Source organism: Rattus rattus, chromosome 2, assembly GCF_011064425.1.
Source record: "Rattus rattus isolate New Zealand chromosome 2, Rrattus_CSIRO_v1, whole genome shotgun sequence".
Classification (NCBI taxonomy): domain Eukaryota; kingdom Metazoa; phylum Chordata; class Mammalia; order Rodentia; family Muridae; genus Rattus; species Rattus rattus.
This window is the reverse complement of record NC_046155.1, coordinates 101,234,257-101,258,302: the sequence shown is the minus strand read 5'-3', so window position 1 is coordinate 101,258,302 and position 24,046 is coordinate 101,234,257. Positions and strand designations below refer to the sequence as shown.

General features: G+C 39.4%; 1 protein-coding gene across 1 annotated transcript in view; it reads left to right on the top strand.

Annotated features, from left to right (window-relative positions):
- Nucleotides 1–335: 335 nt before the first annotated feature.
- Lix1 (limb and CNS expressed 1) overlaps nucleotides 336–24,046 on the top strand; it is a 55,784-nt gene continuing 32,073 nt past the window's right edge. Inside the window, exons 1-2 of the mRNA XM_032893143.1 lie at nucleotides 336–847; nucleotides 22,423–22,586. Of these exons, the coding sequence (XP_032749034.1) occupies nucleotides 766–847; nucleotides 22,423–22,586 (246 nt within the window). The 5' untranslated portion in view covers nucleotides 336–765. The remainder of the gene's footprint in view (nucleotides 848–22,422; nucleotides 22,587–24,046) is intronic.

Genomic DNA, 24,046 nt, shown 5'->3' with positions numbered 1-24,046 from the left:
TCTCCAGGGCCTCACCCTGAAATGTGGAACAGAATAAATTATGAATGAGTGATATCGGGATTAATTAAAGTCAATCTTTGGAATCATTTGTTTTGGAGGGTAACAGGAAAACAAGTGTGGTCAGGCAAACTATAAAATAGTCCACTATGCTGCTGCTCACCAGAAGTGACTGTCATGGCAGGGAGGATTCTGATTTCAGACATAATGCATGATCTAACTCCAATCATAATCTTTATAGCACCTTTTTTTCAAAGGGGAATTTACATTCTGTTGGTTGTAGTGGTTATTCAGTAATGGCCATCCCAAGCATTCCCCTTGGAAGGAAATTGCAGGAAATTGCAGGAAGATGCCTCTAGACTCTAGATTCCAGGGACAGCACATTTAAAGATGGAAGGTTAAAAAAAAAGCCCAAATGGGAAGGCAGCACAGCATCCAGGCAAAATCTGGTTGGAGAAGAGATCTGCTCTCATGATTAGTGAGTTTCCCCAGCCTGCCTGTAGGTGGGTGTGTTTAACAGAACGAAGCCATGGGAACCAGCCTGTCAGCCAGCCTTTCAGGCTAATTAGCTCAGCATACAACAAAGATAAGTGAGCCTGAGAGGAGGGCCCTGAGGGTCTTTAGATTCTGGGAAATGTCTGATTGGCAGATGTTAAAAGGGATTCTTTGGTAATCCAGTGCATCAATGAGCTGCACAAATTCAGTCCAGAGCTGGAAGAACTCAGGCATGAGGAGACTGTGCAGGAGGCTTGCACAGGCAGACCCGAGATGGACAGAACCTTGGAATCTCTGAGGCACATCATTGCCCAAGCCTTGCCTCACAGAGACCCGGCTTTGGTCTTCAAAGACCGTAAGTACTGAAGGGGGAAAAAAAAAAACAACCTTTTTTTTTTTCCTGACTTTTTAGAAAATAGTCCTAAGTGTCTAGTCACTTCCTATTTAACTACGATTTCTGCTAGGTCTTTGTAGTTGTGTGCTGTGGGCTAAGCGGTATTTAAATTGTTCCCGACTTCAGTCAGGAGAATGATTTCATCTTACCTACATCCACAAGACTCTGGGCTATTTTGCCAAGACAATACTGTGTAGATGACCCTTTTTCTAAAGTCTAAAACCTGCCAAGTCTTAATGAACTTTTCCAGATGCTTCTGGAATAAAACAAAGCTGACTGGACCTCAGTGAGAACTAAAAATAACTTGGAAATGATAATAAAAAAAATGCACTGCTCGTTGTTAATCTACTTAATCTTCCACAGCAGAACTAGACTTATTAAGTCAGGTATTGTTTTTTTTTTATCTGAAATTATTTGTAGCGAACAAAATTTAACGTTAACCACCCAGCTCCTACATTTTAATAACAAATTATAATGCCAATAAAATGAGATGCCTTCTCACTTCAGCCTCATTTCCCGCATCCCCGCCCCCACCCCACATGGCACGGCAAAGTTATTTTTAAACCTTTTTTTTTTTCTAAAATGATTATGAGAAATAATTCAGTCAAGGTTTACAATTCCAGCAATACTATTAAACCATTTGTCATGAAAGTTCACTTCTGGAACCAATTTGATTTCTCGCTGCTGCAAAACAGACTATCTTCATAGTGTATCTTATCTACAGTGGGTGTCAGATTACAAAGGGCTTCTGAAATAGAATTGTGCTTTGGATCTGCCCAAAAGGTGAAAATGCATATGGAATGTTTTTAGCCTGCAATACGTTACAGCTTTCCTCCTTGTGACTCTAGTGATGTGTGTCTCCATCAAAGTACCAGTGGTTTGGATTTTGCTTTCTGATTAGTGAAAAATGGTCCTTTCCAGATGTCCCTGAAGCTTATATTTCTCATATGTGTGATGAAAAAAAAAGAGAAAGAGAGAAAAGTCTGGCCTCTTTATTCTATAAAATTTCCCTCTTAGAAATTAAATTGTAACCAATCTGTCCTCTAAGGCATAAAATGAAAATTACTTTCTTTCTTAATTTAAAAAAAAAATATTGCCTTCAAGCATTTGTCAATAGCTATGTTAGAAATAATAAAAATCACTCCATCCTCGATCTTAGCCTGGAGTCTATTCTGGCTTGGTATGTTTCTCTCAGGGAGAGAGAAGGAAAGAATGCCTTTCTCCTTCAATGCCTTCAATTCTTAGTGAAGGGTAAAAGGCTTTGGCATGTCTAAAGCTTTGGATAAACTGTAAGAACTTACATCTAGAATTTGGAGAGTAGAAGCAGTTAAAGGGAATGGAGGGAAAAGTTCACATCTGAGGCTGTATGGTCCAGTTTTTAAGCTGAACTAATTTCTTCCAATTCCATATAGTTTGGAAGTTTAGAAGAGAGACTAAAAAGGGGCAATGTCACCAAAACTTTTGCAAGAATGCCATATTTTATTGTTGTTTTCTTCTGAGACTCTTGTAATCCACACAGCATTTTTTTCATATGCAAAAACTGCGTCGCATTTTACATATTTCATTCATTAACAACAACAAAATTCCCAACATTAGCATCTGTCATTGCGGACTTAACTCTGGAATGAACTGCTCGCTCTGCAGCTGCTCAGCTCAGTGAGTTGTGAATATGAGAATGTTAGGTCCTCTCCTTTCCGGCTTCGCTAAGCTGGAAACAAAGTGACCAAATGATGTAAGCTAAATGACAAATGTCTCAACCGATCTTGGCGGAAGAGTAGAAATGGGTTTCCTTTCTGATGTCAGGACATCAGACGTCTGTTTGAGGAGCAAGCCACATCCGGGCAACTGTGGGGGCTACACATGTCAGTCTGGCTCGTGGACTTTATTAGTTTGGCACAACTTTAAATTACTGCCACCACGCTCCTGCTGGCCACCTAAAAAGCTGCCACCAGCCTTAATGGCAGTTCTTAAAAGTCTTCTTCCTGTCCTCCTGGCTCACTCACTCCAGGCTCCTCCCCTGCCGCCACCCATCTAGTCTCTGCCAGGAGGAACACATAAAAAGAATTGCTTCCTTGCTTCCCTGGAAGATGAAAAGGGACTTAGAGAAATTATAAAACGCAACTCGAGTGAACAAAGGAGTATTACAAAGAAACGGCCTCACTGTTTCTAAACATCTCTTCTGTGAATGCAAAGTGGTCTTTCCTTTACTCTGTGGACACACAGTACAGAGAGCAAAAATTGGCCTCCTGAGCCATTCATCACCCTCGGTTAGCTTTTGATTTGCTTACAAACAAGCAGCAGCGGGGAAATTTTCTCTTCAAGTTGATTAGGGAAAGCACTCTGAAGAGTTTTCTGGTCTGGGGCAGAGCCATGTGGGAACAGTTACATTTGCTTAAGGATATAATGTCGAGTGCATGGCTCAGCCCTCAGACGGCATTTTACAATATGTTCGGTCTGTTACAGTTTAGATAAGCTGTTCTTCTATGATAACTGTGTGTTTTTAAAGGTGGTGTTTTCTCTTTTTAAAAGGAAAGGAACCCCACAGCATTTTTCCTTTACTCCCTAGCGGACATTCAAATGAAGGAAGTTTGAGATAAGGTGGGCTCCCCATATGAAGTTTGCTTCTGAAGGCTGGCATGAAGCTGATCTCCAACAGGAGCATCTCTGCCACAGGCAGCACTGGATAGCTCCACGCGGCCGGACAGAATCTGTTTGCAGAGAGATTGTGGCCTATGCCCATGCTTCCTTCCAGTCTGAGCTCTCTGCCATCCAGTTTCATTCCATAGGTCGTGAGTCACAAGCAAGGATGGGCTGTCTTAAGAGCAGCCCCTGTCCTTCTGTCGAGCATGAACTTGCCATTGGTTCGCGACTGTTTGACCATTCCTTGGTTTTCTCAAAAGAAACTACTGCATGATTTCTAGATGGGTGTACAGCAGATCCTAACCCAGGCACTAATGTTTCACATCATAAAAGGATAAGATAGTTGACTACCTAATCTGCAGAATGCTACTTCATTCATTTTATAGAAAATAGGATGATAAATCCTCATTGTATACATGTCCATACTAGGTCCACTGTAGTAGGGCTTGGAGGCTAGATACAAAAACTATCTTCCAACTCCTTACCTTTAGTCACTCACTACACGACACTGCCTCTTAGACCTGCCAGTTACCCTATTATCAGGCCTGTAAGAGAGAGCAGAGAGGAGAGAAAATTGAGCATTTCTGGGAGGTGGGGGAGCCTAATAAGTATCTGAACAAAGTATAACAGAAATGGAGAAGTGGGGACATTTCTAGAGGAGGAGAAGCCACTTGGCCAAAGGCCATATACAAGGTTCACGGATTGAATGGGAGCTGAGAAGAAGCAGGTTGAATCTTGCTAACACACAGGTACAGGAGTTAGGGATGACCTTAAACTAAGCAGAAGTTTATGGCTTTATGTGTCTTGGGACAAAACCTAGAGGCTATCTGCTGGAGGTGTGTGTACTGATACCTACATTAGGAAGAACTGTAGGAAACCATTCGTCAACCCAGGCAAGATTGTAAGGTTAGCGAATGGTAAATATATCTCTGGAAAGAAGTTACTTGCACTCACTGAAAACCAAATCAAAACAACTTTATCCAAGAGATAGCTTTAAAACTGTCTTGATTGTCATTTCAGCTACATGAGTTAGTGGGTGACAGGTTGGCTTTATAAAGTTATATGTTAGATTTCATTGGTATTTTTTTTCCACACTGTCTGATGAAAAAGTAAGATGGAGTCTTCGCTAAATGTTGCTCAGTGAGATGCAAATTTCTCACATATTTGAGGTGCATTAACTTTTTTTTTATTTGAAAAACATTTCTCTGCATGGAAGGTTTTATATATATCTGATAGGTGAATACTTAACTTCAAAGAGCTCATTTCTACTCTTTGGAAAACTCAGACCAGACTACAAGGCTATTAAAAACATCTTAGTAATCATGAATCTGGCGGTATATAGCCTGGGAGAACAAAAATTCTCTCAAGTCAAATATTTTTCCACCCCATTCTCTTTAGTGTCGTTACTTGAAATCTATAAATTTGATGATACATTTATAGTTTTCACATTTCACAGAGAGGGGTGGATGTAAGAAATGTAAAATTCCTACATATGCTGCAGTGTATTCCGCCATATAAACAGCCCTGGAAAGAACACCATTTCAGCTCAGAACAATGATCCCATCTTAATTGCAATGGAGTAAATGTTGATACTTCTAGTATTTAAACTAGAAATGCACGTTTTATGGAAGCCTGTTCAAATGCCAATTTTATTTTATTTGTAACAGAATACGATGACGTTTATTTGAATTCATGCGATAAAATGCAAGCTTCAGCTCAGCTATCAGCAGTATAAAAGATGTTCTCTTTATCTTTTATCAGCAAATGCTCATTTGACAGTTTAAATATTGAAAGACAGTCCAAGGAGAAAATATTTCAAAGTCTTTTAAAGAGGGGAGTAACTTCTCAGTCACTTAAAGGCCATATCTGTCCTAATACCCTTTTCCTCATATATAAATACATTTAACAGGACAAAATAAAATGTGATAGACACTTCTCCCGTGGGACCTCTTCATAGGCTGCTGCCTCATCTCACCACAGATTTTTATTATTTTATTTTATTTTATTTAAGAGTTGAGATTTGTTAGCTCGAACTCAATTTTAACAACTTCTGAAACTCATGTGCTAAGTTACAGCCCATAATAGGATACAGCTGCCCAAGGGTGAGGTTCTAAGTTATGATCTTTCTGTTTAAATGATATGGTTTTACTGATTATGTGCTACAGATTGATTTAAGAAATGTTAGACAACTTTAGAAGCCTTTCATAAAGGAATTTTTATTTAATATATTTCATATTCACGTTTTAACCCCAAAGGCTTTTATTTCTTTTCCTCCATGTTCAAATGCCCATGTAAGTTTAGTCTGAAGAGGTATTTAAAACAATTCCATTTTAAAAGAAAAAGAATCCCATTGAAAGCTTAAAGCTAGCAGAAGAGACAATGACTCCGTCCCGCAGTTCTCTCCGTTGTCTCTCTGGAGTCACTGGAATGTCACGGTTTTAATTTTTCGTTGGCTTTATTTTTATCCGCTAATGCGGTGATAATCAGTTGATCCCTACTTCGATCTCATCCTGTGAGCAGCTGTGAGAACGTATCACTAACCCACCACCCTGTTGGTACTTTGGGCCTATGCCTTTTCATCAGCATTTCTTGACTAGCTTCTGAACTACCTGTTATAATTTCCCCGGGGTGGTTTTGTCCATAACTTAGTTATAAGTCCCAGGGCAGAGACGGACCTCGTATTTTTGTCATGTGCCAGATGCCTTCTACAGGTCCAGGTACCTGGAAGGTATATGGCAGGCATATTTAAACTACTGATTGGCTAATTTTCCCCCTGTGAAAGGGGAAGAGTTTTCCCATTGTCAAGTATTTTCCTTAATCATGAAATAAACTTTCCTGACTATTCTAAGCCTTCCTCAATCGACACAATTGTCAGAGAATGACTACATTTAGGGATAAGTTGACAAAGATATAGGCAGGAGGAACCATGAAAGAAGAGACCCAAAAGACAAAAAGGCACTTCAGACAGTTCAGCCAGGAAGCTGCCCCGAGCTAACCTCAAGAATCATTCCACAGTATCAGAATTTACCATCCCTACAACCATCCTTACAGTATGACTCCAGCTATGGGTTACTAGAACATCCTTCGTATGGCCCAGTTTCATTTGCGTCTTATACATTGACCCTGTGGCAGATACTAGAAAAGCATTCTTTAAATCATTATTTCCATGGAAATACATGATGTACCTAAAATCATATTTTTACAGATTCAATCATTTTCATAAAACTGATCTTCAGCTAGTTGTCTCACAATAGTGCTCCGGGCAAGTGACTCATATACAGGGTAATGACAGTGCCCAATAGAACTGAGGGAAGATAGATACCCACAGTTGGTAAATAGGTCACATCTATGCAGCTTTTAAAATTGGATGACATCATCTGGCCCATGCTACACATGTAAAATGCACATGTGAACTCTACCGTACGGCTGCTGCTGCTGTTTTAAGTGTGATACAAACAATTTAATTGGCCTTTGTGGGTTCCTTTAGTTCCTTCATACTTTCTCTCCCTCCCATCCCCCCCCCCGTGTCCGTGCAAATATATAGATATCTATATCTATCTATCTATATGATATAGATGTATAATAGATATAGATATATAAAACATAAATGCTCTTTAAGTTTTCTCATAAAAGAATTTACAGTTCAACCTTTTTATATTCTAAAGGTGAAAAGTAGTGCCCGCCCCCGGGGGAAAAAAAATAATGGAAGGATATTTCTTTTAAATTTTTTGTAGACCCTCCTGAAAGGTTAACTATGTAAAACAACTGAAAAGATTTCCATTTTTTCAGAGAAATGTTTGGGGTAGGGGGATGGAAGTGAAAAAAAAAAAAAAAAGGAAAGAAAAACCAAACAAAAGCCAGTCAGCCTTCCAGCCGCTGAAGGAGCTGGGGCACAACCCTTGAAGAGCGCCCCTGCTGGGAACAGAGAGGACTCCAGCTGCCTGTCCCACCGGGCCAGAGCAGCTGCCTTAAAAGAGCTTTTACATAAAAGGAAAGGGGCCAAGGCTCGCCTTTTGCTGCAGAACACAGGGGCAGGGTCCACAAGAGTTCAGTAGCCTGTCTAAAGTCAAAGCTAGGAATCATTGTAAATTCCTGGACACCTGGCATGGCTGATAGTTTCTGGGACCCAGCCAGGCCCAGCACGAGATCCATAGGCACCCCGTTTTTCAACCTACTGTGCGTGCATTATAAATTAATATATCACGAGTCTGCCTTTTATATTATTTGAGAGTCCTTTTCCTCTTTCTTTCCTTAATAAAATCAGAAGAATCACACTAATTAGAACAAGTTGCTGGAATAGTAAATACTACTTAAGATGATGTAAAATGTCACCTGTTAACAGTGTTTTTTAATTAAAGGTGATATTGAAATATCACGAACATAAATCCATCTGTTTAAAAGCAGAGAATCAATTTGAAAATAAGATATCTTGAAAGCTGCTTAAACGATTTGTAAACATCAGCCTTTCCAACTTGTCTTAATTGTTTTTGGCAAGGGATATTTTACTCAGCTAGAAAATTTTCTGATATGAGATGAAAGAAATTGGTTCTTTTTTTTTTTTTTTTGTAGTAGATTTATAACAGACTCTTATGATCCTTTGTGTATATGTGTGTGAATGCATGGTCTCTTCTAGGGCTTGCATTTTAAGTAATTGAACTGGGTCATGAAATACATTGTTTCTACTTTCTTGAGGCACATGAAGTCGTTAAGTATTAATTTAAAATAAAAGTATTTTATTTTCAATAAAAATAATTTAAGAAAGCCTCTGTAGTTTTTGCTAAGAGCAGATCCATTGCCTTTAGTATGAGAAAGTGAAAATGGAGGATACTATTATCTGGAGATATTGAGACATGAAACATTTCATCCACTTTTTGGCCATTCTAAATTTTTGAGTTAACCAATGAGTGTTTATAAAAGAGCTTGCTTTCTTCAGTCTCTGAACTCCTGGTGGATTTGGGCAATAAATAACACAATGTATTTCATGAGAGAAGTCTCAGACATACCAACTATTTTTAGAGTATTTAATGATAAGGTTTCCAAAACTCTATGAGCAATTAGCCTCAAAGATGCAATATGCAAACATATAATTATGTCTTCTTTCAACATCTCTGATCCCAACAGCTATGGCACTAGTATTTAGCATGTGAGGAACCCTACTCTGAGCATCTTCTTTCCTCCCTCCTCCCTCCCTCCCTCCCCCTCCTTCCCTCCCTCCTTCCCTTCCTTCCTTCCCTTCCTTCTGTCTGTCTTTCGTTTTGTTGTTGTTGTTGTTGCTGCTGCTGCTGCTGCTGCTGCTGCTGCTTTTTGTGACAGGGTTTCTCTGTGTAGCTTTGGCTGTCCTGGAATTTGCTTTGTAGACCAGGCTGGCCTTGAATTCACACAGATCCACCTGCCTCTGCCTCCCACATGCTAGGATTAAAGGCCTGTGTCACCACCACCCCTGCTGCATTTTGTTTTTAAAGACACATTTCTTTCCTCAGATGAGGAACTCAGTTTGGATCAGTTAGGTATCTAACTATGGTACAAACGGGATTCAAACCAAGGCTTGTCTGATTCTACTCTCAAGCTTCTAACGATTCAGGAACTGTCCATCTCTTAACGATAAAAATACAGTAGACAAAATGCAGTAAACGTTTTAATGTATATCAATAGTGCTTATCTTTCAATTCACATAGAAAACCACTTTAGAATCCACAGAGCACATAAATCTCATACCTCCTATTTTTTTTCTCTCTCTGTGTATATACACATGCATATGTCTGCGTCTGCATGCATCGTGTAGCCCCGTTTTATCACCATGGTGATCTGGCTTTGTAGCATGAGTTTGACAGTATCCCCCCTTTCTTACTTTATGGAATACTCTGATGATTATTGATTAAGGAGGGGGTGTATTATTTCTTTTTCTCCTCTCTTTCTCTACTTCTTCTTTCTCCTCCTTATCCTCCTCTTCCTATTATATCTTCTATTTTGTGGTACTATATGTATCAGACAAGGGCCTATAAACACTATAGACTATAAACACACACATACATATCATATATATCGTATAAGTCCATGGCTTTTGAGACAGGATGTGGCTTGAATTTGCTATATAGCCTACTCTAATCTCAAACTCATAATCTTCCTGCTTTTGCCTCTATGATTACAGGAGTCCGGCACTGTCTTAGTCACTGTACTATTGTTAGTCAATATGATCACAGCAAGTCTTATAAAAGAGAACATTTAATTGGGGCTTGCTTACAATTTCAGAGGTTCAGTTCATTATCATAATGGCCAGGAACACGGTGCCATGCAGGCAGATATGGTTGGAGAAGTAACTGAGAGTTCTACATCTGGATCCACAGGCAGCAGGGAGAAAAAGTCACTGGGTCCCTCTTGAGCTTTGGAAACCTTAAAACACACTCCCAGTGACACATTTCCTCTAATATGGCCATAGCTATTCTGATAAGTACTCACCTCTTAATCCTTTGAAATAGTGCCATTCCCTAGTAACGCAGCATTCAAATCTATGAGCCTTTGGGGGCCATTCTCATTCAAACCACCATAGATACAGTGATAGTTTACATATGCTTGGCCCAGGGCCTATTAAAAGGTGTGGCCCTGTTGGAGTAGGTGTGGCCCTGTGGGTGTGGGCTATAAGACCCTCCTTCTCGCTGCTTGGAAGTCAACTCTCAGTTCAGTTCTTCCTGTACCACACCTGCTTTGGACACTGCCATGTTCCCCCCACCCCCCACCTTGATAATAATGGACTTAACCTCTGAATGTGTAAGGCAGCCCCAATTAAATGTTGTCCTTTTAAGAGTTGCCTTGGTCATGGTGTCTCTTCACAGCAGTAAAACCCTAATTAAGACAGACACCATATCCTTCTTAGTGTTAACTTTTCTCTAAGTTTCTGGTAGAATTTAGCAGAAAATATATCCAATCCAGTCTTGAGCTTTTCTTTAAAGGGACACTCCTTATTGCTCCAATAGTATTGGCTGTTAGAGATATTCTTGGGCTTTTTTGATATTCTCTTGGTTCAACTTTGGTATGTCAAATGTATCTGAAAAATGTATCCATTTATTTTAAGCTTTTCAGATTTATTAAATAAGAATTTTTCAAAATATCTCCTATCTATTGTTTGGGACAAATGTTATCTGCTGTAATTTCTGTTATAATTTATCATGCCTAATTTTATTTGCTTTTTATCTTCTCTTTCTTTAAGTTAGTTTGTCAAGGGATTTTCTATTTGTTTGTTTGTTTATTTATTTATTTTTAAAGAACCAACTCTACATCAGTTCTCTGTATTATTTTTTATTCCCGTTCCATTAGAGTCAGCTCTGATCTTTATCATTTTTTACTTTGTATTTTCATTGAATTATTCTTCCTTTTATAAGACCTAATAATACACTATGGACTTATTTAATCGAAATAGGTTTAATTTTTATAAGTTTAGGCATTCATGGCTACAAACTTCCTTCTTTAAACTGCCTTCCTTTTGTCTCACAGTTCTACCTGTTGTGTTTTATAGAACATAAAAGAGAAGGAAAATGTTTGGTGGATGTGCAGTCAGGTGTTGGGGAAGGAAGTGCCTCTGTGGGCCTATGCTGAGCATCCCTTCCCCCTCTGAGGTAACAGCCAGGTGACAGTATAGTGTAGAATAGAGTTTATGGAAAGGGAGTTGACAAAAAAGAGAGAGAGAGAAGAAGAGAGGAGGAGGAGGAGGAGGAGGAGGAAGGAGGAGGAGGAGGAGGAGGAGGAGGAGGAGGAGGAAGGAGGAGGAGGAGGAGGAGGAGGAGGAGGAGGAGGAAGAGGAGGAGGAGGAAGAGGAGGAGGAGGAAGAGGAGGAGGACTAGAGGCCAGCCATGAGCATATGGAGAGAGAAAGGGGAGGGGAATGGAGAGAGAGAAGGTAAGGACTCGGAGCAAGAGCAACAGAGCAAGAGGAATAAGAGAGAGGAGGGGGCAAGCAGCCAGTGAGTCAGGCATACATGTGTTGCCAGGTAACTATGGCGTGGAGCCTAGACTACATGCCAACACTACCATTTTCATTTGATTCGAGGAAACTTCAGATTCCCCTCTAATTTCTCCAGTTATCTACTGATTTCTCAAGTATATATTAGTTGATTTAGGAGTATTTGTATATTTTTCCCTTGCTATTCATTTTTAGTTTTGCCCCATTATCTTCTGATAATATGTAACAAGTTATTTCAACGTTTTGTTCTGTTAAGATGGCCTCCGACATGATGTCTTTTGGAGAAAGTTAAACAATAGGCTCTTTAAGCACATTCATTTTACAGCTATTGGGTAGAATATTCTGCAGTTCTTCGTTAAGTCCATTTCAATCTGAAGTTGTTTTAAATTAACTTTTTTTCTGGGTAGTCTATCTATTGATAACAGTGATATATTAAAATCACTCACTGTCCTTTTATGCCCAATTATCATGGCACTGGGTATATGGATATTTGGTTAACACATACTGACAATCATATTTTCTTTTTTTTCTTTCTTTCTTTCTTTCTTTCTTTTTTTTTTTCGGAGCTGGGGACCAGACAGGGCCTTGCACAGCCCTAGGCAGCGCTCTACCACTGAGCTAATCCCCAACCCCGACAATCATATTTTCTTAAAGATTTTTTTTTTTTTTTTGACTGGGATCAGACCCAGGCCTTTGGGCGCTTCCTGAGGCAAGCGCTCTACCACTGAGCTAAATCCCCAACCCCTCTTAAAAGATTTTTTAATTAGTATTGTCTTCATTAGAGTTTCTATTGCTGAGATGAAACACCATGACCAAAGCAACTTGGGTGTGTGTGTGTGGGGGGGGTATTCTGCTTACATTTCTTTCTATATCACGGTTCATCATCAAAGGAAATCAGGACAGGAACTTAACACAGGGTAGAAACCAGGAGGCCAGAGTTGATGCAAAGGCCAGCAAGAGGGATGTGTTAATTGGTTTGCCCCTCATGGCTTGCTCAGCCATTTTTTTTTAACTAGAAATCAGGATCGTGAGCCTAGGAATTGCACCAAACACAATGAGCTGAGCCTTCCTCTATTGATCACTAATTAAGAAAATTTCCGGGGTTGGGGATTTAGCTCAGCGGTAGAGCACTTGCCTAGCAAGCGCAAGGCTCTGGGTTCGGTCCCCAGCTCCGGGAAAAAAAAAAAAAAAAAAAGAAAATTTCCTACATCCATATCTTATGAAGGCTCCCTCTGCCTGATGATTCTAGCTTGTGTCAAGGTGACATAAAATTAAACATTACAGATATGTAGTGACTTGCCTCATTAATTTTGTTTTAATGTTTTGTCAAGTTCTTATATAGATACTCCATCTTGCTTTCATTTGTTGAAGAATCATTGTCTGCCCTTTCATTTCCTTCCCTGTGTTTTTGTCAATGGGATGCATTTCTTAGACACAACAGATGGTTGAATCTTGTTAGTTTATCCACAGGCAAACTTTCTTTTTAATTGAAGAGTAAACTTTACATTCCAGATTATTTAGGAGATATGTGTTAATTCTATGTATGTTTTTTTTTTAATTTGAGTATTCTTTGTTCTTTTCTTTCCTTCCTCATCATAGTCGAGGTTTCCTGTTTATTGGACAAAAAATGTTTGAATCTTTGACAATTATGTTTGATTGCTTATTCTCCTAATTAAACTCATTCTTTCTCATGCTCTTACAACTGTGACCATCTTTCTTCTTCATTGTCATTTAGGCTATGTCAAATGTCTTCTGTGATGATGGCTTAGTAGTTGTGAATTGGTGTAGTTTGTGTGTTTATGCCTCTCGGTTCTAAGGAATGGCTTTGCTGGATGCAGTGATCTTGAAAAGCAGCTATTATTCTCAGGACTTAAATAGATCAGTTAGTGCTTTTCTGTATGGTTTTAGAGGTTCTGCTAGGGTTCTGAGATAAATTTGAAGAGTTCCTCTTTAAAGGTAAGTTGGTGTTTTCTTCTTTTAATATTCTTTCTGTTTTCTTGGCATTCCGTCTTCAGTGTAACCTGGAAGTTTTTCCTTCTAGACATATCTATAAGGTTTCTATATACTCTTTTCCTTGATATCCACACCTTTACTTTGAGAATATTTTTACCATAATTTTATTAAATAGTTCTTTATACCTTAGTTTTATATCTCAATTCTTTTTTTATACCACAAAGTCTTAAGATTGGCCCCTTGTTAATCTCTCAGAATTCTTAAAAATTATGGTCATGATTGCTTGAATTTCTTTATTGTTATCTGAATGTAATAATCTCTCAATTTCATCTTATTGAACTTGAAGGATTTTTTTTGCCCAAGTTTCTTCTTTTGTTTGCTAGTTGTTGTTGGGTTTTTTGTTTGTTTGTTTATCTATTTCCTTTTTATTATTATTATATATTAAATGTAAAGTCTCTGGTAGCCCAGGCTGGCCTCAAACTCATTCTCTAAGAAGACACTTGAACTTAAAATTGCCTCATTTTTCCATATTTTTGTTTCTAAGTTGCAATTTCCATATATTTTAGGACATATACATATACATATCACCTTATATATCTATAATTTTGAGAGACCTCTTGATGAACAGCCATTTTTTGAAGTCTGAATCTTCATTACTACCCAATGAGTAAACACAGACCACAGAAACAGTAATTTAAAGAGAACTGGACTAACTAGGAATTTAAAAGTTAAGAGTGAAAATAGTATTAATAATTAATAATAAAATTAATAAGCAGTGGAGGAAGGAATAAACAATCGAGTAGGATAGTACATTCATTACTTTTCTCATTTCTGTGGGAAAGTACTTGAGAGAAGCAATTGCCGAAAAGGAAGAGTTTATTTGGGATCACGTCTTTAGGGTGCAGTCTACATCAAAGAGGAGGCATGACGGCTGGAGGGTGAGGGAGCTGGTCACATTGCAGCTACAGTTGGGAAGCAGAGACAGACAAATGCCAGTGCCCAGCTCACTTCGTTCTCCTATTCAGTCCAGCCCTGCAGCCCGGATGGTGACAGCTACATCCAGGTACCTTTTCTTCAATTAAGCCTTGCTGGAAACAGCTTCACAGACACACACAGAAGTGTATGTAGGTCCATAATGGTTATAATCTAGCAGAGTTAAAAATTACACAGAGAGAATAAAAGCGTACGAGATGAAGGTATGAAAAAAATGCTAAGGGAAAAACACAATGAACAGAGCCAGATGATAAAAAAAAAAAACAAAACAAAAAAAAAACTTTGGGCTGAGGAACAGAAGATAGGATGTTTAACTTTTTTTCAAATGTTTTGCCAAACAGTTCCGCAGTTTACCTGGCGTGGAGAAAAGAATGATATTAACTCATTTTTGCTCTGAAGTCCTAACAGGTTAGACTAGAAAGGGTTTTTTTTTTTGCCAGATAAGTCTTCTGGAAGTTCTTGCAGAAACAGGGCAGTAAAACCAAAGGCTTCTGTGATGGGGTGGTGAGCCCTGAATACTGTGGCATCCTGTGTGCCTGGCCAGCAATCTCTTTCCTAACACGTATTCAACACACCTGCTCTTGCTCCTCCTTCTAGATGTCCCACTGTAGTTTCCAAATGTAACCTTCCTCTGTGCATCTGGGCCATGTAAACCTATGTATGTGCCTCTCTCCAAGTCATAGCCAGTTCTGGGCTCAAACTAATTATCGGGCAGTCTTCTATTAATCCAGTGATGGGTAGGCCTTTGGATCTTGGGGATATAAAAGAGCAAGTGTAGGGCCTTATCCTGACATAAGGATTTTACTGCAAGTTCACTCTGTTTGTTAGTTTGGTGGGTTTGTTTTTGTTTTTGTTTTTGTTTTTTTTAATTGGATATTTTATGTATTTACATTTCAAATGTTATCCCCATTCCCCATTCTCTTCCTCCCAAGTCCCTTCCACCCTCTACCTCCCTTGAGTATTTTGTTCCCCTTTCTTTTTTTTTTGTGCATGTGTCTTGAAGATGAATTTTTTTTCTCCATCTTTATGAAATTGGGTATTTCTTATTTACATTTCAACTGTTACTCCCTTTCCCGGTTTTAAGGTCAAAAATCCCCCTAGCCCCTCTCCCTCCCCTTCTATATGGCTGTTTCTCTCCCCATCCTCCCCCCATTACTGCCCTCCCCCCAACAATCACATTCTCTGGGGGTTCAGTCTTGGCAGGACCAAGGGCTTCTTCTTCCACTGGTGCTCTTACTAGGCTATTCATTGCTACCTATGCAGTTGGAGCCCAGGGTCAGTCCATATATAGTCTTTGGGTAGTGGCTTAGTCCCTGGAAGCTCTTTGTTCCTCTTTCTAAGAGGACTGAAGCATCTACTCTTTGGTCTTCCTTCTTTTTGAGCTTCATGTGGTCTGTAAATTGTATCTTGGATATTCCCAGCTTTCGGGCTAATATCCACTTATTAGTGAGTGCATGTCATGTGTGTTCTTTTGTGATTGGGTTACCTCACTCAGGATGATATTTTCTAATTCCATCCATTTGCCTAAGAATTTCATGAAGTCATTGTTTTAAGTAGCTGAGTAATACTCCATTGTGTAGATGTATCACACTTTCTGTATCTTTTCCTCTGTTGAAGGACATCTGGGTTCTTTACAGCTTCTGACTATTATAAATACGGCTGCTATGAACATAGTGGAGAATGTATTCTTCTTATTCTGTGTTGGAGCATCTTCTGGGTATATGCCCAGGAGTAGTATAGCGGGGTCCTCAGGTAGTACTATGTCCAATTTTCTGAGGAACAGCCAGACAGGGTCTTATTGTGTAGCCCTGAAACTAACTCTGTAGACTAGGCTGGCCTCAAACTCAGAGGTTTGCCTGTTTTTGTCTCTAGAATGCTGACACTGAAGCCATGTGCCACCTTGTCCTGATCTCTAAGCATATTCTTGAGGTGGCTCCTCAGGTGGCCCTGGAGATTAAGCTAGGACATACAGGGACCTTTAGCCTCTGCTCACCGCGTAGCTCACATATCTCTCATCTTAAACTATGTTTTCACAGAGTATCAGATTGTGTGTTAGAGGGCTTCCTTTGTTCTTGTATAAAACCCTGCAGAAGAGTGTCCTTCCCTTTTCTACAATTTTATCTATTGCTCACTGTTAAGATTCTTTGTTTGTTTTTACAAACCTGAGGTTAAATCTTTCTGTATTTCACCTGGTCTTTGTCTACTGTTCACAGTTCCACTCCTATGCCTTGCTTTACCACCCACATTCTCCTGTGGCCAAACACTTGATAATTTCAGACTTGTAAAGACCTCAGAAACTGTTAGAAATCTCTAATCTGCTGTCCAATCACCTCCTTATGAAATTCTTCAAACACGAATAATTGTTTCTCTTTTTTTAATTTAATGTCAGTGTTATTGCTTTGAGAGTACAATTTTTCTTCTTTCCCCCAGTACCTGTCTATCTCATTTTCCTACGGAGAGCTCAGATTAGGCTCCTCCTACATAGACATTTCTTAGAAACCTCAGTTCACATCCATATTCTTTTTACCTTAAAATTATTTAATTACTGTGCCATGATATTTTAAGCTTTAAATATTAACATTCACTCTATTCTACAGTTTGGCACTCTAATGTTTTATTCACTAATTATATAATGAACATATTATTTCTCCAGACAGATTGTAAATGTCTGTGGGCTGAGAAGCCTGTTTTGAATTTTCTGATACTTCAAGGTTAGGGGGTCACACATAGACTGCATAGTGTACAATTGCTTGTTAATTGAGATGTACTATTCCACTGATCTTAGAAGATATTTTCAGTAGAGCATTCTAGGCATGAAACATAAATCAATAAAGTTGGCACTCAAGACAAATGGACCTACCATCCCCATTCGCAATTTCCTGGAGCCATAGTTAATAACGATATAACCCAAGTGAGGCCACAACTACCAGTCATGTGCTAACTCTGACTAGGCTTCCCTTTTCTTCACTCCCTCTACTGTATCTAACTGGGCAGGTTACAACTGTCACAGTCATGATGTTTGAGAACCACTAAGATTCATACATAAAACCTATTACAGAACTTTCCCATTGCTTCTATTCTTTCTATTCCTATATCATGAAATCTCCCAGAATCAGGGAAATTCACTCACTCCCTGTACATTCAGTCAGTTGCACAAATGTTCAGATTATGCAAAGTGTTATTTAGATTCCAAATGAACATGATGCCGGTTTCTAGGAAGGTAGCTATATCCTTTTGGTAGCTACCCAATCAGAGCAGAGTAGAATGAACAAGAGTTCATCCCTTCCTGGATCCCATAATCTGCTGTGAATTAAATCACAGAAAACTATAGTTTATTAGATGAATTGTTACCACAAGACATTCCATACTTCTAGCCAGAAGAAAGTCTAGCCAAGTCTGACTTGATAAATTTAGCCAGGAGCACCATATCCATTTTATGAGCATGGTTTATAGGAGATTAAGTGCTAAGACACAGGGCCACTAATGGAATGAGAGCTCAGGACAGGAGAGGCATGTGGGCTACACTCAGTGAATAAGGCATGATGGAGGAGGTGATTTTTCATCTGAAGTGTAGTGGGCAGAAGCATTCAAGGTAGGAGGGAGAACTTGAGTTAAGTCCTGGCCAAACAACAAGTCTCATGAGTCCAAAGACTAAAGAGAATGTTCTTGCTGAAGCCAGTGAAAGATTTCTGCTGGTGTGGTTAAAGGTCAGATAGCCAAGGTATTTCTTGGTTTTCGTTGTTGTTGTTGTTGTTGTTGTTGTTGTATTCTTTAGTTTTGTTTTTCATTAGCTGTGAAAGCTTCAGTGCTGGACTTTGAAATAAAAATGGGAAACCTGCAGAAGGAGAAAATGGAAACCTGCCATAAGGAAGAGCTACTGGGCAGTCTAATTGCTACTCCAAAAACACAATTATGGTCAAATTTTAGAATACATTAAACAGGGATGATAGTAGCCATGGTAATGTCTATAAACTGTATAGTAAATTGTCTTATCGACATACAAAACATTCAAAATACTGAAGAGATTTAGCACTGCATCCAAGGAAGCTATTCAAGGCAAGAGGATGGATTAAACAGTTTGACAGACAGTATTACTTAGAAGTAAATTGCTTTTTTAAATTCTCAGATATTCTAAGATGATAGAAGTTATGAAAGAGAACTGAGTTTCGAATAGTTTCTAGGATCTCCTGAGAGTTCTCGCTACTTCCTCTTACAATGCCACCTCAGCCATTGGGCATCATACTTCTCTGTGGCAGCCATATCACTTGGCATCAGTTACCTTGCAACCTTGCAAAAGCAAACATACTTATCTTCTTGTTGTGTCTCCAGCATCAGCCAAACACTGTGTGCTTTCTCCAGGTAGCCAACCAAGGGTCACTATCATGCTCCTTGTCATGGTTGTTGATAATAACCATTTTGCTTTAGTATCCATTGACAGAAAGTAGAGACTACAAAAGAAACCTTACTAATCTTTGAGAGAAACAATGCCTAGCTCCAAACAATGTGTCATAGAGAGCAGCTTCTCAAGCTGCTGTGGTGACCCCACATGTAGTCAACTGAATATGGAGGTGACAAAAACCATTGGCAACAGCCAAGGTCATTTGGCAATGACCAAAAGTTAATTCAAAATCAAATGCATACTGTATCCAAGGTACTTAGGGCACGGATTATTTATGTCATATCACATGACTTCGCTATAATCTTGGCTCTGAACATACAACATGCATGGGTCACACTCTGTATACTGTACACCATTAGCTACAAGAGGTGATACAGATAGAATATGTATTGTCAAACTAAGAAGTCAAATAAATGAAGACTGAAAAATCATGAATTGGTGATACTTGTTAAAGAATTCCACTGGAATAGTGCAGAAGGAAGCCAGGCTATGGCACGTAAAGAACATTAAGGAAGCAGAGACAGTTAACACAGGATATTCTTACTAGCAGCTTGACAATAACATGAAAATTTCAATAACCAGTAACCACAAATAGTTCCAAGGAAAAGTGATACATTTAATTGATTATCTTATTATTCATCCACTGTCTCAAACACATTTATAGCTGCTGAGAAGCAACAAGCAGAGAGTACACATTTAAAAATAGGTCAAGAGTATGACTAAGGAAATAATACCCAGGAGAAAGATCATGAATTATTAGAGAGCTGGGCAGACACAGAGATGAGGACTATCCCACACTTGGTACCTCAAGTTTATTTTATAACAGGGAGAAGACAAGATTTGGAGCTGAGGCATGTAGAGAGTAAACTATGCAGTGAATCATTGTCTTCACAGTTTCTTTGAAATCGTCTATAAACCTTACTGATGCTCCGTAAACAAAAAAAGGAGCGTGTGTTTTATAAATAGAACACCCTCGGATATAACTGACCTTTAGAGTTGCAGACAGCAAAGCTTGCCTTCTTTCGCCCGCACTCCATACATTTTAGTTTCCAGTCACAAGAGGAGATAGAAATATGCATTGTCTGTGTGCATGCACATATGTTGCACTTTTAAGGGTGACGACATCTGTAGTACCATCAAAGGAATCTTTTGTGGTTACATAAGGAAAAAGTCAAAAAGCTGGGTTTCTTTTTCTTTTTTATTCATGCAGAAATCTAAATTTAAACTTTCAAACTCTTTAGTTCTAATAATTTATTTATGTGGGCCCAAATTCTTGTGTGTATCTTATCTAGATAATCATGAGCCTTCCGTTTTCTACCCTAATCTGAAGAACAATCTCACTCAATGATGAGCTAAGAATGGGAAGGCACTAGTCTTTGTTGAGTAGTAGAACAAACTGCCACTGGTTTCCATCTTATGCTTCAGGCTTCAGGACATCTTTGGATGAATTCAGAGGGCTAATTGCATGTAGAGAGAGACATAAGCTAGATTCTTCATAAACCTTTGTCTTCTCAGAACTGGAAAGGAAAAGTGGCATGGGTCACAAACAGCTAACCATATAAAAAATCTAATTCATATTTTGAGTTTTATTAACTAGTATAAAACACTTTTAAATCTGTCAATAAAATTTCTGTATTCACCAACTTAATCCTTTTCCTATATATTAATCCATTTTTCCTCTGTTAAGCCTATTTTTTCTCAATATTTCCTAAGACACTTAAATACCGAACTAGTTTTTTTAAGGTACAAAGATATCCAATTCCTTAGCAAACTTCTGAACTTCCCTGACCTAAGGAGAAGGTGTCAGATCCTTGTAGTCTCAGAAGCAGCTTAGAGCTGTGGATGTGCAGTGCTTCTGCTGCTAGATCAAATGCTGAGATGCTCTTGACTTCGGGAAGGAGGCAAGGGTCAGCATTTTGAAACATGCAAAACTGCATTGTTGTGCTGGAGGAAGACCCAGGGTCTCACCTTGTTAGGCAAGTGCTCTCCACTCTTCTACTGAGCTAATCCCCATTCCATGCATTTGTACACTTTCAAATGCAAGCAAGAGAGAGCAGTTCAACAAGGCTTAAAGGAACAGCAGACAGATTGTTTCAGATAATTCACAGAAAAGCCAGGAAGGAGCCTAGTTTGTGCAAAGGTGGCCCCAGGTGTTCAGCCTGGAAGACTTTTCTCTTCCATCTCCCGTGCCACCCTTCTGTGTGTTCACTTCCTTCTCAAACCACCTCTCTCCTATTCCTTCAACGCACACATGAACAAAGGAGAATTTCCAACAGAAGTCTTGGACTGTTGCCTCTTAAATGCATAAGCTTTGGCCAAATCCCCAGTCCCAACCATAAAGACTATGTGATACTTCAAGGAAAGGTGAGCAAATTACGCCACGAGCAAAACCTACAAACATCCAGTGTTGCCTTCAAATATGCCCTGAGCTCACCAGAAATGCAGGTAGACCCCTTCCAAAAACCTTAAAGGAAAGCAGACTTCAGCTCACCTTCCCTTAGAAACATCAGCGACTGAAACTGTCTGTGTACAGGTCAGACTGACAGCTGTCCTGGAAGCGATGCTGGCAAGGGATTCCTGCGTCAGGCGAAGCTTAGCCTACATGACTCATAAGGTCACGTTTGACTCCACAATTCCATTATCCTTGTTAATTTCCCAAATTCAATTTGCAGTACAGGATAAACAAACCAGCCTAATTTGATCTGGAACCTCTGCAGGCTATCACAGGTCATTTAATCTAAAACACATGGCCCTACCCATTCCTGTGATTTCCAACGTCTTCTAACAGACCTTGTCTTTACAAAGACTCCGAGTTATTAGTTTACTTATGGCCTTTGCAGCCTCTTGCTTATTTGACAATTGCCTTTGATTTTCCTTGAGATTGGGGCAGAGGAAACATAAAAGAGTTTTCTTCTTTCTAAATTTCTCCTCTTAAGTCATAGAAATAGTAAGTCCAGATTAATATTACCTCGCTTAGATTTTACTTCACAATGTGCCTTCATTTTTCAGGGTTGAGCCTGAGAAACTGGATATGGGCTGTAGATAATCACAGGTCTGGAAAAAGTCTACCAAGGCAGATTTTCAGAGATGAATGGTCAGATTTTTAAGTTTTGATATTAATATAATTTATAAAACAAATTTGATATATACTGCAACCTTGTTAGAATTGGGGTACTAAAACTGCTTAAGTCTTACTCATTAGGAAACGTACACATAGTCCAGTTGGATGGCTCAGCCACCAAGCCTGACAACCTGAATTGATTTCTAGGATCCACATAATAGAAAGGGGAGCCATCTCCCCAAGGCTGTCCTCTGACCTTCTTATAGGTGCCAACGCATGCTCATTCCCCCACATACACCCACATTCTCTCTCTCATATACATAATAAACAAAACGTAATTTAAAAAGGAACTATACACGTGTGCTAAAGTTATATATTTTAACGGTCTTTTCCCGTGCTTAACTAACGTGTCTTCACAGTTGAAAGCAGCCCTGTGCTGAGCGAGTTCTGTTTAAAATGGACAGGTGGCAGAATCCAGCCTTAAACACCTGATGTCTGTCCACTCTTCTAACTGATGCTCTTTCTTGTCTTTTGCAGTGAATGTCGTGTCCATGTTACAGGAATTTTGGGAAAGCAAACAGCAGCAGAGAGCCACATTCTCCAGTGAGGGGCTGGTGGTCTATGAGTCAATGCCTTCCTCTGGGCCTCCCTTTGTGAGCTATGTGACTCTCCCCGGAGGGAGCTGCTTTGGCAACTTCCAGGTAAGAGCAGCCAGCACCCCCATTAGCACAGGTAACTGGGTTAGAGCAGGATTAGCCTCTCACAAAGTAGTTAGTAGGATTCTTTTGATACAGTAGAGAAAGCTGACGCATGTCTCTCACACGTGCTGGAAAAATCAGTCAGATGCTCCGATTTTTGTGATGTGCCCTGATACTTCCCTAAAAAACAACAGATTTTATAGAATAGCATTTTGTTTCCAAGATATCTATTGCTCTTTCCTTCAAGAAGATTCTGGGAAAAAAATGTATAGGACTAGAAAACAGTGGTGAAGTCTTCCATCGGGGCTTTTCTAACAGTTGAAAGTCCACACTACCATAATTTTGTTGTAATTAAGTATTACATCCTTGTGGCATATACCTTTAATCCAGCACAGAGACAGATGGCTCTCTGTAAGTTGAAGGTCAGCCTGATAACGCAGAGTTCTAGGCCAGCTAGGGCTATATAATAAAGCCTTGTGTCAAAACTAACTAACTAAATATTAAAATAAAAATACACAAAGCCTACCTTACATCAAAGCATTATCCCAGTTGAAAGCTGGGATCAAGTACCTATGCCTCTATCCACTTTCTTTGAAAAACTTACTTAACCTTTCAATTTTCCAAGCTTTGAGATGGGAAATATCCATCCGATTAGCCAGAGTTCATAGAAAGTACATTTGTAATATGTTAGCATGATATATCTTCTAGATTGTAGGGTATCCAGGTACTGTTATTGTTGTGTTTTGTAAAGTCAAGTATATGTTTTGTAGAGCTCGGTATGGTGAGGTGGAAGGGGTGCCTTTGGCAGAACCATGCTAAGACATTCCTTCCCCATGAGGTACCAGCCATAGGACAGATATAGTATAGAATAGTTTATTAAGGGTATACGAAGGAGAGTTGAGGAGGAAGTAGAGACAGAGAGAGACAGGGGAATGGGGGAGAGGAGAGCCAGCCAGGAATATGAGGAGGGAGGGGAGAGAGAGAGAAAGTCAGAAAGAGACTCAGAGAGAGACAAAGAGGGGGAGGGGGAGGGGAGGGAGGGCTAGCCAGGAATATGAGGTGGTAAGAGAGAGAGGGAGACAGAGAGGGAGAGAGGGAGTGGGAGAGAGAGAAAGAGAGACAGAGACAGAGACAGAGGCACAGAGAGAGAGAGCAGAGAGAGTGAGAAGAGGCCAAACAGTGCCTTTGCAGCAAGTCAAGCCTACCTGGCTGTTGCCAGGTAACTGTTGGGCGGGGCCTAGGAGGAATGCCAACAGTTAGAACAATACTTTTGGCTACACTTTTTTTTCTTTGTGTGTAACTGTAGACATATTTCTAAACACTTCTATGCATAGCATTTGCCTACACTGCAATCAACATCTGGTTACCCAGTGAGTCAATAGGAAATATCGAGCAGGCCGAGGATATATTCTATACCCTTAGGAAATCAATGTTCAAAAAAGTTATGGTAATTATGGAGTTAT